Raw genomic sequence first — 19805 nt, 5'->3', positions numbered from 1 at the left:
CAAACTGAGGCAAAATTTGTTATACGCCAAGCTCGAAAAATGTATTTTCGAGGTCACGTCGGTTGCGTTTTTGGGGTACATAATCTCTACCTCAGGTTTGTCTATGGACCCTGCCAAGGTTTCCGCGGTCCTGGAGTGGCCACAGCCGGTGGGGTTAAAATCATTGCAACGGTTCTTGGGGTTTGCGAACTATTATAGAAGGTTTATAAAGGGGTATTCCACAGTGGTCGCTCCTCTCACTAGCCTTACTAGAAAAGGGGCAGACACCACTCATTGGCCTCCCGAGGCAGTACAGGCTTTTTCTAAGTTAAAGCGGTTGTTCTGTTCAGCTCCCATACTCAGACACGTTGACACCTCCGTTCCATTTATTGTTGAGGTGGACGCCTCAGAGATCGGGGTGGGGGCTGTGCTGTCCCAGCGTTCTGGTCCCCAGGGTAGACTACACCCGTGTGCCTATTTTTCCCGAAGGTTCTCTCCGGCAGAGAGAAACTATGACATAGGCAACAGGGAACTCTTAGCCATCAAGTTGGCCTTCGAAGAGTGGCGTCACTGGCTAGAAGGAGCGGAGCACACTATCACAGTTTATACCGACCACAAGAACCTAGAATACATCGAGGGGGCTAAAAGATTGAGCCCAAGGCAGGCTCGATGGTCACTATTCTTCTCGAGATTTACATTTTTGATCACTTATACGCCAGGGAGTAAGAATACCAAGGCAGACGCTCTTTCTAGGTGTTTTGAGCCAGAGACAGCACAGCCCCCTGTTCCTGAAACCATTGTCCCACGAAATGTGGTCTTAGCCGCCACCGAGACTTGGGAGGACTGGGAAGAGACTTTGAGTCCTTTTCAGCAGGATATCCCAGAGGGGAAACCAGACGGGGTGTTATTTGTTCCGTTACCCTTCCGTCTCCAGATCTTGGAGATGGTTCACTCCCATAAGAATGCGGGACATCCAGGAGCATCTAGGACGCAGGATCTTGTGGCCAGATATGCTTGGTGGCCTTCGCTAGCCGCTGACTGTAAAGAATTTGTCAGGGAATGTGCGGTGTGCGCAAGAAGCAAGCCCTCCCGGCTGGCATCTGTAGGTACCTTGCAGCCTTTACCCACCCCGAGCGAACCATGGACCCATTTGTCCATGGATTTCGTGGGGGAGCTTCCCAGATCTGAAGGCATGTCAGTTATTTGGGTGGTGGTCGACCGTTTTAGCAAGATGGCCCACTTCGTGCCTTTGAAAGGACTCCCCTCGGCCCAGGAACTGGCCGATTTATTTATCATCCATATCTTCAGGCTACATGGCATTCCAGAAGACATAGTATCTGATCGGGGAGTTCAGTTTATTTCGAAATTTTGGAGGGCATTTTGTCACTTGATGGGCATGAAATTGTCATTTTCCTCAGGGTATCACCCACAGACAAATGGCCAGACGGAGAGGGTCAACCAGTCGCTGGAGCAATTTTTGAGATGCTACGTTGCTGAGGCACAGAATGATTGGGTGAAATATTTACCTTATGCAGAATTTGCCCACAATAACTTAAAGAGTTCGTCCTCAGGTTTCTGCCCATTTCAGATTGTGACCGGTAAACTGCCTAAATTCTCCCCACTGCCAGTTGTGGCCACTCCGTTCCCAGCCTTGGAGATGTGGCTGAGATCATTTAAGGACATGTGGTGGATCATCAAAAATAACCTTGTAAAGGCATTCCAGAGTCAGAAAAGTCAGGCTGACAAGAGACGCTCGTTGGAATGGAAATTCCAACCAGGAGATTTGGTTTGGGTGTCAACCCGTCACCTGACCCTGAAACAACCCTCGGACAAACTTGGTCCCAGGTTCGTGGGTCCGTTTCCAGTTACTAGGAAGATTAACAATGTCACATACTCCGTTGATCTTCCCACCAGTATGCGTGGAGTGAGGTCTTTCCACGTATCGCTTCTCAAACCTGCAGTCCAGGTGGGTCCCGCCCCCCCTCCTCCTGTCTCCTGCCCAACCCGAGTATGAAGTGGAAAAGATTATAGATTCACGTACGGTACAGAACTCGGTGCAGTATCTCGTACAATGGAAGGGGTACGGCATTGAGGAGAGACAATGGGTACCGGGGAATCGCATGCATGCGGACGAGTTAGTGAAAGAATTTCATACTGTACATCCAGAAAAACCTGGAAGGAGCTGTCCGGAGTCCACTCCTCGGGGGGGGGGTACTGTGAGAAAGCGCGGAGGAGCCGCCGCCATGAGCCAGCGGCGGGCGGCTCCTTCCGCACACAGGAACTTCTCGCACGGAGAGGCAGCCGCCTCCTCGCATCATGAGGCGGCTGCCTCCGTGCATCAGGCCGCAGAACGCGGCGAAACCGCCGCGCTGAATGCGGCAGATAGCCAGCAGATCCCCGCTGCGGGGACACCGCAGAACGGGGCTGCTGTTGCTGGGACTCATAGTCCCACAAGATTCAGAGTGACGCGCGCGCGCGCACTCAAACATAATTTATTACTCTCAGGGGAGAGTCAGCTGACCAGGCAGGTCAGCTGACCATAGCTTCACTCCTCATTGGTCCAGCACTTAGGGAGGTGCTGGAGAGGGGATATGTGTATATATACTGCTGGCTGTTCATTTGTTCCTTGTCTGGCGTTGCGTTCACATACGTGGGAGCACCCAGATCCGTTAGTCAGATCCGTTAGTGTGCCGGGACCAGCTGGAGCTGTAATCCTACACTAAGATAGATTTGTTGATAGCTTAAAGTACTAGTTTGATTGTGACATTTGTTATGACTTCTTGCCTGCCTTGACTACTCTTCTGAACTTTGATCTTGTACCTCGTTATCTCTGATACACCGTTGCCGAACCCCGGCTCGCTCCTAGACTCTGTTTCTGCCTCCTGATTCTGTACCCCGATATACCTGATACCCCGTTGCCGAACCCTGCCTGTACTTTGACTCCGTCTCTGCCTCTCGATCTTGTACTTTATCTGTCTGTGTGTGTACGACCTGGCTTGTCCGACCTCGAGAACCGACCTCATCATTGGAGGAGGTTCTTCGTTCTGTTAGTAACCCTTCCGCCTGAGGGTGACTTTCAGAAGATACTTCCTGCTAGCAGTCTGACTCCTCCCGCCTTGGAGAGCTCAGGGTTGCGGAAGTAATCTGTACAGTACGTCTTACTGTACTGAGGCCTAGTCCTCTAAGTGTTACTGTTACACCAAAACACTACACTCTACTCCGGTGAACAGAGGTTAGCTGGTATATTGGATTATCGGTGATACTGCAGATCACACATAATCTGGTATACGTCTGTATTCCCCGTGACGCTGCAGGTCACCGGTAATCAGACCTCTCTGTGCTTCACCGAGCGTTACAGGGGCCCAGCGATTTCTAGTTAAACCCCTGTCGATAGAGGGAGGTCTTAGAGTTAGGCATCAGTAGAGGGACGTCTTAGGGTTAAGTATTGGTAAAGGGAGGTCTTAGGGCTTGGCAATTTTACTATTGGAATTCAGTAGTAGAATATTTGTAATTTTAAAGATATTCTACAGGCGCCAATTGACATGAATGCGTGGTAACCCTTTCCTGACACCTAAATACAATTTATTAACTTCAAACAGAAGGTATTGGCAAATATTAAACTGTACTGTGTGCCCAGTATAGGGAAGATATTGCTATATTTTAAAAGCTTGCACTTTAAATCTTTTAAAGTTAAACAATAAATGATGCCATCCTAATTCAAAACTTTGTGCCAGAACTCCTATAAATGAAGGATGTAAGTATGTACGGCACAGACACACTGTGGCCAGTTGACAGCTAAACTGCATGGCATTCCTGTTGTAGGCAGAGGTTGCGGTGCGCACGCACGGCACACAGGTGCATCATTTTACTATACAGAATGATTTGCAATTATATTAAGAATCATTGGTTTACTGCTAATGCTATGATGGGATGCTATGTACCGGTACTCACCCTGTGTATGTTTGCTACATGTAGGTGAAATCCCTGACCTGTTCAGTGAAGAGGAGATGGACACCATTGTATCTTCCACCAGGATGGAGCTGCGGGGTCTTGGCCTGCCTGACTCAAGAGACAACTGCTGGCAATTCTTTATTGACAGGATCCGCCGACAGCTAAAGGTGCGGCTAAAATAATGGCATTGAGAATCCTGGAAACTCAGCAGAGGAGAGGGAATGATAAATGTATCTGCCTTGATCCACTTCTGACTGATTGCCCCGTAATATATTGTGACCATTTTCTTTATCATCATTTAAGCATTAACACAGCTTATCAAAACTGAAAAGGGTATTTTGTTCTGTGTATGTGTGTAAGCTCTTTTTGTTTCATTTATGAGTGCCATTTCAGTATGGCTGCTGTTATTGAATGATAAGAGGAAGTGTATTGTGTGATCTGAAGTTACAAGGTTCCTATATAAAGAAATCCAACCTGCCCTTCTGTTCTCATGTTAGCATCTCTACCATAAACTCAGTCTTAAAGGACCACTATCGCGAAAATTGTAAGATTTAAAATACATGTAAACATAGTAAAATGAGCCATAATGACTTTTTCTCCTATTTTGCGGTCACTTACAGTAAGCAGTAGAAATCTGACAGAATCGATGGGTTTTGGACTGGTCCATCTCTTCATAGGGGATTCTCTGCAAGGCTTTTATTATTTCTAAAGAGACAATCCCTGAAAAGGATTTATATAAAGATGCAGACCACCCCCTACCTGTTTGCACACATTTTTGGCAGTTGGGCAGAGCAACTGCCCTTCACTAACTGCTTTTTAAAATAAACAAAACCATGAGAATAGCCCATGAGGAGATGGGCTTGTCCAAAACCTGTTGGTTCTGTCAGATTTCTACTACCTGCTGTATTTGACAGCAACAAAGGAGAAAAGTCATTTATGGCTCATTTTACTCTGGAAGAAATGTACTTCCTATTTGTGTGTATTTACATTATTTTAAATTTTTACCTGTGTATATTGTAGCGATCAGGAATACGGAAAACTCCAAATATATTTTGTCTTATTTGAAGTGAATCTATACTTAGACCTTCCTCTCTGCTATAAAAGATTAGGCACAGCATGATAACCTTTAGTGAGAAAATCATTATTACAAGTTATGTCAATCCATACAGTATGTGACATACCGTAGTTAAAGTGAACCCGAGGTGAAAATAAACTGATGAGATAAACAATTGTATTTATCCTCCTACTCCTAAAATGACCTTTTTTTATAGATATCCTATGATTTTATTTTATATTTAAACATTAGAATTAATGTTTTGTTGTAACGGCTCAGTGTCAGTCTATTAAGTGTGCCTAAATGAAAATACATGAAATATTGACCATTTTCTATCTCTCTCTGCTCTCAGAAGTTGTATTCTACCAAGAAAACCTTTATGGCTGTAATTTGCTTATCAGTGATTTTTTACTATATTCCCAACAAGACAGAAGCTGTCACCCCGTGCCTAAAAATTAACTCTTTCAGGAAGCAAAATAAAACTAGTAAAACAGCCTGGTTATTAATATGTTTTCTTACTACATACACATGTTAATCTCAACATATCACATGTCGCCTCAGATACACTTTAAAGCTCAACTAAGAAGTCAGCAGAACTCACCTGCTGCTAGTCCTGATGCCATAGAGAAATGGACATGTTAAAAGTTAGAATTTTGTAAATGAAAATGTATTCTACTGTGTCATACGTACATGTTTTCTTTCTAAATTTCAACATTTATGCAAGCGGAAGGTCAAACTAGATTCTAGCGGCCGGAAATGTAAGAGTCCCAACATTTATACATTTATTTATTATGCTCTATTTCAACATTCTATTAAATACCATAACCATACATTATAGGAATGACTACTACTACTACTACTACTACTACTACTACTACTACTGCTGCTTCTAAAATGGGGATGGGGACCGGATTCCGATCCCTCGGGCGACATCACTGGCCCAATGCTGTACAGATGCAGAGCCAGCTGTTGCAGTGCGGAGAGGTGACTGACAGTAATGTGGCTTCACATGGCAGGCGGGGCAAGTGGTGATAACAAAGGTATTGGCTGTCGCTCAGCCAAGTTGATCCACCTGGCGGATCGCTGGCTGGGCGGCGATCAAAGGCTGTTGTACACATCAGATTATCGTCTGAGGCGGTCATTATCGGCCACATAAGCCAACTTCAACCACTTGAGGACCACGTTTATTCCCCCTTAGTGATCAGGCGATTTTTTACAATTCAGCTTTCACGATTTATTGCTCGGCCATACAGCTTACCACCAATATGATTTTTACCTCCTTTTCTTGCCACTAATAGAGGATTTTTTTTGGTGGTCTCTGATTGCTGCTGCAATTTTTTTAACCACTTCACCACTGAGGGGTTTTACCCCCTGACCACCAGAGCAATTTTCACCTTTCAGCGCTCCTTCCATTCATTCGTCTATAACTTTATTATTACTTATCCCAATGAAATAAACTATATCTTGTTTTTTTCGCCACCAATTAGGCTTTCTTTAGGTGGGACATTATGCCACGAATTATTTTATTCTAAATGTGTTTTAATGGGGAAATAGGAAAAAATGTGGGAAAAAATTATTATTTTTCAGTTTTCGGCCATTATAGTTTTTAAATAAAGCATGCTACTGTAATTAAAACCCATGAAATGTATTAACCCATTTGTCCCGGTTATAAAACCATTTAAATTATGTCCCTATCACAATGTTTGGCGACAATATTTTATTTGGAAATAAAGGTGCATTTTTTTCAGTTTTGCATCCATCCCTAATTACAAGCCCGCAGTTTATAAAGTAACAGTGTTATACCCTCTTGACATAAATATTTAAAAAGTTCAGTCCCTAAGGTAACTATTTATGTTTTTTTTTATTGTATTTTTTTTTTTTAATTACAAAAAAAAATAAAAATTGGGGAGTGTGGGAGGTAATGAGTTAATTTATTGTGTAAATGTAATGTTTGTATATGTAAAATGCTTTTAGGGTGTAGTTTACTATTTGGCCACAAGATGGCCACAGAGTGTTTGTTTACATGCGACATGTAAGCGTCCGGAAGGACGCTTACAGGGAGCAGTAGGAGGCTGGGAGACTCACAATGATCTCGCTGTTTCTGAAAGAAGCAGCAGATCATTGCGAGGGCTAGATCAACGAACGGGAATGGATTTTCCCGTTCATTGATCTCCGGGCGAGCGGGCGGCGGCGTGCACGAGCGGCGGGTGCGCGCGCACGAGCAGCGGGAGCGTGGACAGCGGCGGTAGCGCGGAAGGTACGGATTTCTCCGTCCCTGGTTTTTTAGGGGGGAAAAAAGGGACGGAGAAATTCGTACCGCTGGGGGTAAAGTGGTTAAAGTTAATTTTAAAATGTTTTTTTCCCCCTCTCCCTCCCTCCCCCCTGAATTGGCCCTGACTGCTCTCCGTATACAACATTCCATGCCTATGAGAGGGATTAGATTGTGAGCCAATCAGAGGGACAGCTAAGTGACAGGGCTGTCCTGTGTAAAGTGATGCGCTAGATCTCAGTGCTGCACAAAAGTTCATTAGCTTTTTTTATTACATTGCAGCCTGCCAGCCCCGATCGCGGCTTGCAGGCTGCTAATGGTTCCCAACTCTTTTTATGATCAGGGAACGTGCGCACATGCACGCATGCATTCCCTGCTAATCCCCACCTCCAGGACTTGACGCCAATCGGCGTTAGGCAGTCCTGGAGTCACCACCTTTCCACCACCATTCGGGGTGTGAGGCGGTCGGGAAGAAGTTAATCACAGCAGCGAATTTCTTCAACAGCTATTTGTGGAATAAAGACTTTTCAGTGTGTGCTATGCAACAGTTCAGGTCCATTCTGCTTCTGCTGCTCCCCTGACAGATTTCCTTTACATTATAGGGGCATGGCAAGGTCAAACAGGCAGTGCTGACCACTTTGTAGGGGCTGACAGATAGTCCTTGCAGAGATGAGGAGCTTCTACTAAAGAGATCTTTAGCTGTGCAAGCAAAAGATACAGTGTGGCCTCTTTCCCACGGGGATCTGTAGGAGGTGCGTTCATTTCTGCCGGGTAGCCACACTGCATATCAAATGCTGACACATGTGGAGGTACAAACACTGCCATTCAGAGCAGGATCATCCACAAAGCAATCCTAGGCAGTTCCCTAGGGCGTGGAGAGAGTCTAGGGGCCTGGTGGATGCTAGCTCCCTCCAAATCTTATTGAAAAAAGTCAGGTAACCACCAGTTTCGGGCAAAAACTGCTATCTTGCCTAGAGCCCCATTTCACCTTAATCCATTTCTGCTGTCATTGTGCCATTCGGGTGCCTTGCTGCCCGGCAGATTGGAACAGCCTAGCTAGTGTGTAGTTCAGCCGTCCGTGTAAAACTGACCTGTATGAGGAATCCTATTTGGTCTCGGAGTTCAGGCACACCTTAAGCAATAATGTCATTTTTTGTTATAAAAGAAGAACAATGACCACCCTTCCCCCTCCCATGATAAGAGTTAATGGAAAGCCCTTCCTTTCATTCATTTCTAAATGTAACAATAGCCCAGACCGCTGTACTTTTGTTTAAAGCTAGTTTGGGATCCGCAGCTCTTCATTCTGTAGCTACGTTCTGCCACAGATCACCTCTGTCTTTAAGTATTTTTTTTTTTAGTTTATTATATGTAGATAAAAACCCAGCTAGGTTTCTTTCACAGACTCTATTTTAGCTAAAGAAACTGGAATGTTGAATCGAGGTACCCTATTTTGACGCTCGGGCACCTATTAGCACTTTTCCTTCTCTTGATCAAGTTGTGGATTGAAGTTGGAACCATTCCCACTGTGCAAAGTTCATATGGAGCCATGAAAGTGTGTGAAATCTGGAGGAGGGGACGCCAGCATAATAGCCTCCCAAAGTCTTGCCTTGCACTGATTTTTTATCTGGTTGCAGCTTTCAAGTGCAGCGTACGGAGTCAACTGATCACATAAGGAAAATTGAATTATCGAGGGGCCTTTTTTTGCTTTTCAGAAGTACCTGCGTCCTCTGCTGGGCAGTCTACATTTATTATATGTTGCTGCAGTCACGTAGGCCTCAACTATCAAAGTTTCTGTACTAATTACTGTCATTATTATAGGCACCAATCAAAACGAAAGACCTGATTGGTGGCTGGGGAGAAATAATGATAGTCTTTCTTACTGACAGCGTGAATCATGCGGCCCGCAGTTTATGTGTTTATTGGTATGTACATAAACAGAAGCTGAATATGAAACTGACATAGTCTGATTTACCTAAAGGGAGTCTGCAATTCTGTAACCCAGAACAGATTGAAGAATGACTGAAATGCTCACCCTGAGTCTGTTGCTGTTGATATTAAAGTACACCTGTCATCTGGGAGCTGTAGAGGCTTCCATGCTGATCAAATCCTCAAATGTTAGTCTTTTGGCTGTCATGCTCGTCCTTTTGCTGTAATCATTCCACTGGTACAGGTATTTAAATCAGGAAAGTCTCAGCTACTGATCTGTAGGTGGATTGGAAAGTATTTTAGCCAGAGAAAAACATTAGGGGCCATATGCAATTCACTTTTTCACCTGACTTTTCTCCCAGGAGATAATTTTTCAACTTCGATTTAAAATAACTTTTCAGCACTTTTGAACTAAAAAAGTACCAAAAGTAGTTGAAAAATTACTATCAAAATTATTTTGATTATTTTCTTGCTTTCTGGTGGCTTAAAATGCATTTTATTGACAGCTTTAAAAATATCACCTTGGAGAAAAGTCAGGTGAAAAAGTGAATTGCATATGGCCCTCTATCCTGTAACTGATATGTTTTTATAAGTTAGTCAAGATGGCAGCCTCCGTAAAAGATTGCAGTTCTGTGCAACCTAACTAGCATCCTGAGTTTAGGGCTACCACCAGTAGCTACACAATAAAGACAGCATCTGCTCTGGAGATTTACCTCAACGTTGGTGCAGATGTCCAGTATATTATATTTTTGCATGCAAAACTATGATGGAAGCTAAAATTTCTCCATAGACCAGTATTGCATTGTTTGGATGCGGGCGTACATTTCAGTCCAGGAGGGGCGGTGTGCGCCATAGCGATTAACCATTCAATTGTACAGTATTGGGTCAGGGATGCGCAGCCTTCTACTTTTACTTTGTTTACACAATAAAGAGAACCAGAAATGAGAGGTACATGGAGGCTGCCATATTTCCTTTTAAACAATACCAGTCGCCTGGCAGCCCTGCTTATCTATTTGGCTGCAATAGTGCCTGAATCACACACCTTAAACAAGCCTGCAGTTAATCTTGCTGCATGCTAGTTCAGGGTCTATGACTAAAAGTATTAGAGAGAGAGAGAGGATCAGCAGGATTGCCTGGCAACTGGTATTGCTTCAAAGGACATATATATGGCAGCCTCCATATCCCTCTCACTTCAGGTGTCCAAACTTTCCTCTCCCCTCCCCCCAACTTTACATGTACTGAGTGCACTCTAGTGTCTGCCTCCCAAGCGCTTTGAGTCTGACAGGAGAAAGGCGCTATACAAATACTGCAATTATTATATGTATGTTGGGATTGCTTTGGGTGATAATTTGTTCCCAGTTAGTGTACAGATAAGCTTTTCTGCTGTTTGCTGATCATTGAACCCTGTATTATGGAGAGGGGAAAGGACAGGATAAGACAAAGAGGTCCTGCTGTGAACTACCATATTGTTGAAGGGGAGGCTGCTGACATCAAACTTACTCTCGATTTTCCATGATTAAGAACCAACAGAACATGTTGCTAGGCTGCAGGTTAGCAATGTGTATGTACAGTGTCAGCGGTGTAATGTCACCCTGGGGATCAGGTATCGATCACTGCCAGGCGGCATCGCTCGTACGCGTGTATGAACCTTACATCTATCTCGATAACATGCATGTTTTAGTTACTCATACCTCTTGAGCGGGGGAAGAAGCCTTAGCTGGTCATGCATCATACATGAACAATTAAAGTAAAAAAAAAAATGTAAAAGCTGCATCAAAGCTATTGTTTTTTTATCTTTTTTTAAAGCTTATTATTCTTTTTTAAACTTATTTTGTGATTATTACTTTCCTGTAGGTGGTTCTTTGCTTCTCACCTGTGGGCTTCACTTTAAGAGCCAGAGCAAGAAAGTTCCCAGCACTAGTGAACTGTACGGCCATAGACTGGTTCCACTCCTGGCCTCCTGCTGCTCTTCAGTCAGTCAGCAGCAGTTTTATCCAGAAACTAGAGGGGATTGAAGTAAGTATGACATGGCCATGCGTTGGCTTATTAATGAGAAAAAATAATTAAACACAGCCTTGAATAGGCTATCAGCTATCTGATCCATTTCAATATAGTGTATTTTCAATGCTAGCTCAATACAAACCACCGAGCACAATGCAGTAGCCAGATCCACCCTCTCCGCCCACAACATCAGGAGTGCTGGTGGAACTACATCTAGGTCAAGTTCAACACTAATGAGTATCAGGGAATTGATGCACACTGACTGTAAGTACAGTCAGTGTACTGTGTGGGACAGTGCTTATTTTCATCACATTTGCCCACAACAGGGTGTGTTTACCTGGTTCTGGAATCTTGCTATGCATGTCTATCCCCCTGAAAACTTCACTTGCAGATCAGGGGCATAGATACGCATCTTTGTTTGTTTCCCTTGCTGTGCGTGATTGTGCACCCGCTCGTCTCCATCGCCGCCTCGCTGGCTCGTGTTCAGTGAATGGGAATATGCGTTCCCAAGGCCAATAAAAAAGTGCCTGTTATGAATGATCACTGGCATTCTCTTTAAAATGCATAGGAAATGTTATTGGTGAATGAATGGGAGGAGCGTGATATGTGAAAATTGCTGTGGTTTTATAACCTGTGGTAGAAAAGCGGTTAAAGGGAACCAGAGACGAAGCACCCTCATGAATCCCGGACTGAGCATTCAGTCTAGCTTTTCCCAGAATTAATATAGCTGAGTCAGTCTTCTGTGATGTCTTTTCAAGCCCAAGTCTGCCCCCTTGTGGCTCTGCTTTGCTACTATTTATCCTCGAAACAGCAAAGCAGAGCCACTAGGGGGGAGGCTTGGGCATGAAAAGACATCATAGAAGACTGACTCGGCTATAATCATTACTGGAAAAGCTAGGCTGAATGCTCAGTTGGGGATTCTCTTATCAGGGCTGATAACAGGCAGATTTAGCCAAGAAGCATGAAACAGAGAGCAGGGTAGGTGATTGCTGTCATGTTCCCATTGATATATATGGTAAAATACATGAGGGTGCTTCGTCTCTGGTTCTCTTTAAAGCAAAAACTAAACAAAGACACGCAAAAGAATGGCAAAGCTGTTGTATTTACAATAGGGTTTATTTGCTAAAGCTGGAGATTTTTATTAATTTATAAAACCTGGAATGGATGTTTTCACGAATTGTACTTTAAGGGGAAGAGCTCAAATGAAGAGAATGGACATACTGCTGGTGGGTGTGGCTCTAATTTGGTACTTTCCTTACCGTGTTTAATGCATCTTTATCCTTACTCTAAACAGTGGGTGGTGGGGGTGATAGAACCATCAATCAACACACCAATTGTGGCTTATAAATATATGATTAATCATTTTTTTGAAATCCACAAACTCATTGTAACAGATTTACTATGAAGAGTTCACGTACCCCTAAAACCAGCCCAAGTACCCCCAAGAATACTTGTGCCACAGAAGCAAGGTTGCTCATTACCAGAGTGTGTAGTTATCTGCATTCTGTCCACTTGACGAAGCCCCTTCATCCATCATTCTTGCTACAGATATTCTATGGAGAAGGACTGACCGGCTTCCTCCCCTGTTACAGTTCCACCCCACCAGAATCATGAATACACACTGTGTACATGTAGCAGGGAATATATGGGTGTATTCACTAAACTGCAGTAAGCAGAATAACATCCATAAAGTCATACGCATGATGAGTACAGTGTAATGCATTACACCAGGGGTCTAGTCCTGGGAAAAGAAGTGAGTGGACTCACTTGGAGAACTCCGGCGCGCCACAAAATGGGCGTGGTCAAGCACACCGTGGGCGTGGTCATGGGTGGGGCCAAATATACATGACCTTAGCAGTGATGTAAAAGGTCTGCCGAGGAAGTTTGAGCTCTGCCGTAGTGTATCCCCCAAAAATAGATGTAATCTGACAGCATTTCACCAAAAAGACACATAATCTGGTAGAAGTTCCTCCAAAATACAGATAATATGGAAGTGGTTCCCCCAAAATAGACAATGTGGCAGCAGCAGTTCCACCAACATACACATAATTTGGAAGCAGTTCCCCAAAATACGCGAAACCTGGCAGCGGATCGCCCAAAATACACGTAACACCCAAAGGACATATAATCTGGCAGTAGTGGTCCCCCAAACATACACAATCTGGCAGCAGTTCCCAAAATACACGTAATCTGGCAGCAGCCGTTCCCCTAACATACACATAATCTGGCAGCTGTTCCCCAAAATACATAACAGCGGTTCCACAAAAATGCAGATAATCTGACAGCAGTTCCCCCAAAATAGGTACCCCCAGGTTAGCAGGTCTATAGGTGTCCCCAGTATAAGTAGCCATGAGTATAGTAGTCCCCTGTATATGTAGCCAGAGGTATAGTTGCCTAGTATATGTAGCCAGGGGTATATATGCCCAGTATACGTAGGCAGGGGTATATATGCCCAGTATATGTAGGCAGGGGTATATATGCCCAGTATATGTAGGCAGGGGTATATGTCCCCAGTATATGTAGGCAGGTGTATATGTCCCCAGTATATGTAGGCAGGGTATATGTGCCCAGGTAGCCAGGGGTATATACCCCAGTATATGTAGCCAGGGGTATGTCCCCAGTATATGTAGGCAGGTGTATATGTCCCCAGTATATGTAGCCAGGGGTATGTCCCCAGCATATGTAGGCAGGTGTATATGTGCCCAGGTAACCAGGGGTATATGTCCCCAGTATATGTAGCCAGGTGTATGTCCCCAGTATATGTAGGCAGGTGTATATGTCCCCAGTATATGTAGTCAGGGGTATGTTCCCAGTATATGTAGGCAGGGTATATGTGCCCAGGTAGCCAGGGGTATATGTCCCCAGTATATGTTGCCAGGGGTATGTCCCCAGTATATGTAGGCAGGTGTATATGTCCCCAGTATATGTAGCCAGGGGTATGTCCCCAGTATATGTAGGCAGGTGTATATGTCCCCAGTATATATAGCCAGGGGTATATGTCCCAGTATATATAGCCAGGGGTATATGTCCCCAGTATATGTAGCCAGGGGTATGTCCCCAGTATATGTAGGCAGGGGTATATGTCCCCAGTATATGTAGCCAGGGGTATATGTCCCCAGTATATGTAGCCAGGGGTATATGTCCCCAGTATATGTAGGCAGGGGTATATGTCCCCAGTATATGTAGGCAGGTGTATATGTCCCCAGTATATGTAGCCAGGGGTTATATGTGCCCAGTATATGTAGCCAGGGGTATATGTCCTCAGTATATGTAGGCAGGTGTATATGTGCCCAGGTAGCCAGGTGTGCCCCCACCCGGAGGGAGCAGAGCAGAGAAGGCGAGCTATGGGGACAGCGGGGATGGGCGGACATCTCCCCCCCCCAGCCCTCACCTTCGTGCTCCCCTTCCTGCCTCTCCTCTCCAGTGTTGTGAAGTGTCGGGCCCGGTGGCGAAAGTGGGCGGAGACTTACCGCGTTCCAGCCGCAAGGGACGCTCCACTCTGTGTGCGGCTAGTCTGGTCTTCTAGCCACACACAGAGCGGAGCGTCCCTTGCGGCTGGAAGAAGGCGGAAAGTCTCCGCCCACTTTCGCCGCCGGGCCGACACTTCAAAACGCTGGAGGGGAGAGACAGGAAGGGGAGCACGAAGGTGAGGGATGGGGGGGGGGGGAGATGTCCGCCCATCCCCGCTGTCCCCATAGCTCGCCTTCTCTGCGCTGCTCCCTCCACACAAGCCAGGGTGAACGGCGTTCACTCTGAAGGAAAAAAGGGTGGACGCCGTTCACCCGCGTCCACGCAGGACTCGACCCCTGCATTACACGTCATGTATTGCATTACACTCTACTCATCGTGTGGTAAGACTTTACACACGTTCATCTGCTCAACACAATTTAGTGCATACACCCCATAGAGGGCATTAATGCACAAGTCAGAAATACTGACTCAACTTCAACTTAAAGACCACTTAAGCCACCCTATTCTCCATGCCCCATTTACAATAATGTATTCCCCATTTTTCATAAAACATCACATTTTCAGGAAAATGTGGGTGAAAAGGGATTGGACAAGTTTATTTATCGCTACTTGTCACCACTTTTCATATAGCGGTACATAAGTGAAGAACTAGCAATAGGTCAGTACAGTGCATGCTGATGGAAGATCTGTTGGCCAGTTTTCAAATACTGGTACGCGAGTAGACCAGCTAATGACTTACGATTGGTGTGTTCCATTGCAAGTCTAGAAAGTTTCTTGGTTAATTAAAAGCACCATGTTCATTGTTGTGGCACCAGGGCTGGGTCAATTCCCCACCTCCAATCTATATTGACGGCACCAAGGTGGCCAGAGTGCCCTGTGCCCGCCTTCTGGGCACTACTATCTCCAACGACCTCAGCTGGAAGACCAATATCACTGTCATCCAACGGAAAGCACAGCAGAGACTTTATTTCCTACGGCAGCTGAGGAAGGTTGGCATGACCCAAGAGATTCTGACCAGCTTCTACTCCGCCACCATCGAGTCAATCCTCTGCTCTTCCATCCTGGTCTGGTATGCTGGCGCCACCGCCAGTGACAAGCTCAAACTACAGAGGGTCATCAAGTCGGCGGAGAGAATCATTGGGTGCCCCCTCCACTCACTTGCACTACTGCACAACAAGAGACTGAAATCCAGGGCATTGAGGATTGCCAATGATCCCTCGCACCCAGGCCACCGTTACTTCAGTGTGCTCCCCCTGGGCCGAAGACTTGGGGCCATCCCCACAAAGACTGCAAGACATAGGAACTCCTTCTTCCCGACGGCTGTCAGCCACTTGAACTCACTCCACATACTCCCATCTGGGCAAGACCAACAAGCGGGGGGCGGGCTGCGACACTCTCGTTCGGTCAACTGAAGCAACAACCTCACAAGACCAACAAGCGGGGGGCGGGCTGCGACACTCTCGTTCGGTCAACTGAAGCAACAACCTCACAACGCCAACAAGGCTGACCGCTGGTCAGCTCAAGGCCACAAATGAACTATGATGTATGTAATTTTTCTGACGCAAATTGTATGCAAATGTAATGTAATCTATCCCTGCTGCTATGCACTCTTCTCTGTCTTCTTCCTGAGCTATATGTATGTGCCAAAAATAATTCCGGGCATGGTTGCTCATGCTTGGCGAAATAAATGATTCTGATTCTGAATTCAAGGCAAGATGGGCTCTAGCCTCTGGGCGCAGTGCCAAGCAGGGTGCTCAGCACAGCTGTAGGGGGGGGGGGGCTATTTCTTCTTCTCTTTCTATCAATCTCTTCATTGGCTGCCAAAAGATCCACTACAAATAGGACAGGGTAATGACGGACTGAGGACCGACTGGATTAATATGACAGGACTGACTGATAACAGGACTGACTGACAGGGCAAGGGGTGACAAGGGGAGTCACAAACAGTGTGAAACAAGCTATAGATGCTCAATAGAAGAAAAAGCACTGAGTGCTGTTGAGCCAGGGTTTAAATACCCTGGCCTTCGTGCCAGTGCTGTAGCCCCGAACCCGCCGCAGCTACAATTACCTCTTGGAAGCACAAGTGTGCTCCCTAGACCGTGCGACCACTGCCGCAAGTGAGGGGTGCCAACCCTACGCTGTTCCTGGAACTTTGCCAGGATGGCGTTCAGGTTTCTGAACCCCGGGACCGGTGAGTATGTATGACACACGTATACAAGATTTTCTCACAAGCCTTACTCCTCCTCTAGAATTCCCTTCCAAAACACATACATTACCCTTTAACATTCGAAAGCCTTCAGACAAGCATACATTCTAACTTAGCACATTCCCCTTCAATCTCTGGTCAGGTTGTGCTCCTTACTAAATATATAAATATTAAATAAAACACACTGCCTCTAGGTACACATATTACACATATATCCCCATCACTTGTTTCTTCCCTATTTCTTCTAGATTGTAAGCTCGCAAGGGCAGGGTCACAATCTCTTTTGTGTCTTGGAAGTTGCTATACATTTTGTTAATCATGTTACATTTGCTACTGTAATTGTTGATGTCTACCAATTCTGTATTACATACCAACATCTCTATTTTGTGCATACCCCCCAGGGCCGGCGCTACCATATGGGCAACCAAAGTAATTGCCCCAGGGCTCCATGCCAGCTGCTAGGCCCTTGCCAACCCAGGTCATGCTCCAACATAACTGTGCTCTCCGAGGCCCCTGCAACGTCTTCGACAGAGTAGCGTCCCACCTATCCCGGCGGGCATGATCCTCTGTCAGTCCTTGACTTCAGGCACTGCCTGACTTCATCCTCACATGGGCACCTCCCCTCCATGTCCCGGCACATGTTATTACGTAATAACATTCTGTGGGTCACAGAACAGGTGCAGCAAACAGTGGATGAAGTCAGAGAGCGCATAGAGCCTTAGACAGAATGAGAAGTGCGCTCACGGGACAGGGGAGATGATACTCTGCTGATTACATTGCAGGGGCCCCAGAGAGCACAGTTAACTTGGGGAGTGTTCAAAGGGGGGGGGGGCTGGCAGCTGGCTCAGGTGCCCTGGGGGGAAATGTTCTATAACAAAGGGCCCCCAAATGACACTTTTTGGTCAGGGTTGGGGGTGCTGTGTTTGTTGTGGGCCCCCCGGTTCATTTTGCCCAGGGGCGCCATTGCTACTTGAACCTGCTCTGATACCATTATCTGTATTAAGTACATCATGTTTGTTTCTTGGGGCTCAATTCACTAAAGGGTGCTAAGTGTTAGCACAGCAGTGAAAAGCCACTTTGCACGTGCTAACATGCTTTGCACATTCTAACTAGGGTGCTAAGTACTTTGCACGTGCAAACTACGGTGCTAAATGGTTTGCACGCGCTAACTACGGTTCTAAGTAGTTGTTTGCACGTGCTAACTACAGTGCTAAGTAGTTTGCACGTGCAAACTGCTTAGCACCCTTGTTTGCACGTGCAAAGCTTTTAGGCGTGATATCTGAGTTATCACGCTTTTGTGAATCAAGCCCTTAGTCTGTACAGCACCACAGAACATGTTGATGCATTATCAATAATAATGGGGGCACACTTTGCTGTCTCAGCCCCTGAACCTTGTCCCGACTCGGCCCGACAACAATTATGTGTGGAAGTATTCCCAGTTACAGGATTTTTTTTCACAAGTCCCTAAAACTTTTGCACACTGCTGTTTCTGCCACAGTCATGACTTTACATAATACTGAAATGTATAATCTGCTTTTTACACCACAAATCTTCTATTTCTCTAGGCTGTTGTTACACCTCTGTCTGTCGTACAAATGATTCGCAATTCAGTTTCTGCATTCTGCCAGCGATAAAACAGTATTTATTTTAAATCCAGACTTTTCAATGCAATTTCCAGCTAAAGAGCATCCGTTTAAATGAATTCAGAATTGTCCACAGCGCTAACCATGCAAGTGCTTTCTCTTTTTTAAAAATATATTTGTATTGTATTAATATTTTATTTCTTTTTCTCCCCATTGACTGCTAAATTTAAGACAGCATTTTTTTTTTTTACAAATTACTTTTGAATAATGGAATCAATTATGTCCTACTTTAGGAATAACTTCTGCTGCAGCCGAATGTGTTGTTTTGTGCTCAGTTCATTCAAGCTTTTATATGGTTATTTTGGAGTCAAATCTGAACAGAAGCCTCCCGGGTATTTTTTTACTAGTTGCTGGCTGCCTGGGGTTTAGCATACGCCACGCTGTTATAATATATACTTTGATGCCTATTTTTTGCAAACCCCCTCCTGCAAAATATATTTACTATAATTGCAAACATTTCTTGCACATAAAGTGCACTTATTCCTTGACTGAAGTTCTTGTCTTTGCCCAGCATTTCTTTGCTGAGTTTTCTTCTAAAACTTCAGCTGATTTCCAACTGCTTGTACCAAGAATCTGTATATAGCAAGAAGAACAAAACAGGTTGTAGCCGAATAAGAAACAGAGAAAGCAATGATGTTCAGGAACCAGTGGGGGATGAGTATTCTATTTAAAGGGTTAGAGTGCTTATATTCAAAGGACTACTATTGCAAAAAATTGTAAAATACGTATTTGTAAGAAGTGCATTTCTCCCATAGTAAAAGGAACTATAAATTACTTGTTTTCCCTATGATGCTTTCACTTACAGTGAGTAGTAAAAATCTGACATCTGATTTTAGACTGGTTTTAGACTAGTCCATCTCCTCACAGGGGATTCCCAATATTTCCAGTGCTCTTTACTAAAGCACCCCTGTGGAAAGGATTTAATTAAGGATGCTGCCCTCCCTTATTGCTTGCACACTACTTTGGCAGTTGAATTGAGCAACTGCTGTTCAGTATGTGCTTTTGAAAAATAAAGCTACTTAGAATCCCCCATGAAGAGATAGACTAGTCTAAAATCTGTTAGTTTTTAATGTCTACTCTAAGTAACAACAACACAGTAGAAAAAAAATAATTTATGGTGCATTTTACTCTAAAACTAGTACATTTTATTTTAAAATTGTTCACAATAGCGGTCATACAATTCTCCTTCAAGTGATCTTGTAGTGGATCCATTTATATGAATCCTCTGTTCTGTTCTGAAACAGAGTTGTTTATTAACAACAAAGAAGCTATAGTTTGCTCAGATTTTTGTGTGCTATCCAGACA

General features: G+C 44.8%; 1 protein-coding gene across 4 annotated transcripts in view; it reads left to right on the top strand.

Annotated features, from left to right (window-relative positions):
- LOC137524955 (dynein axonemal heavy chain 11-like) overlaps window positions 1–19805 on the top strand; it is a 378600-nt gene that overhangs the window by 135119 nt on the left and 223676 nt on the right. For all 4 annotated transcript variants that reach the window (XM_068245507.1, XM_068245505.1, XM_068245508.1 and 1 more), the window contains 2 exons: window positions 3955–4097; window positions 11034–11195. In XM_068245507.1, coding sequence (XP_068101608.1) covers window positions 3955–4097; window positions 11034–11195 — 305 coding nt within the window. The remainder of the gene's footprint in view (window positions 1–3954; window positions 4098–11033; window positions 11196–19805) is intronic.

This window comes from Hyperolius riggenbachi, chromosome 7, assembly GCF_040937935.1.
Source record: "Hyperolius riggenbachi isolate aHypRig1 chromosome 7, aHypRig1.pri, whole genome shotgun sequence".
NCBI classification, from domain to species: Eukaryota; Metazoa; Chordata; class Amphibia; order Anura; family Hyperoliidae; genus Hyperolius; species Hyperolius riggenbachi.
Note: the sequence above shows the minus strand (reverse complement) of the source record. Positions and strands in the feature narration are given on the sequence as shown.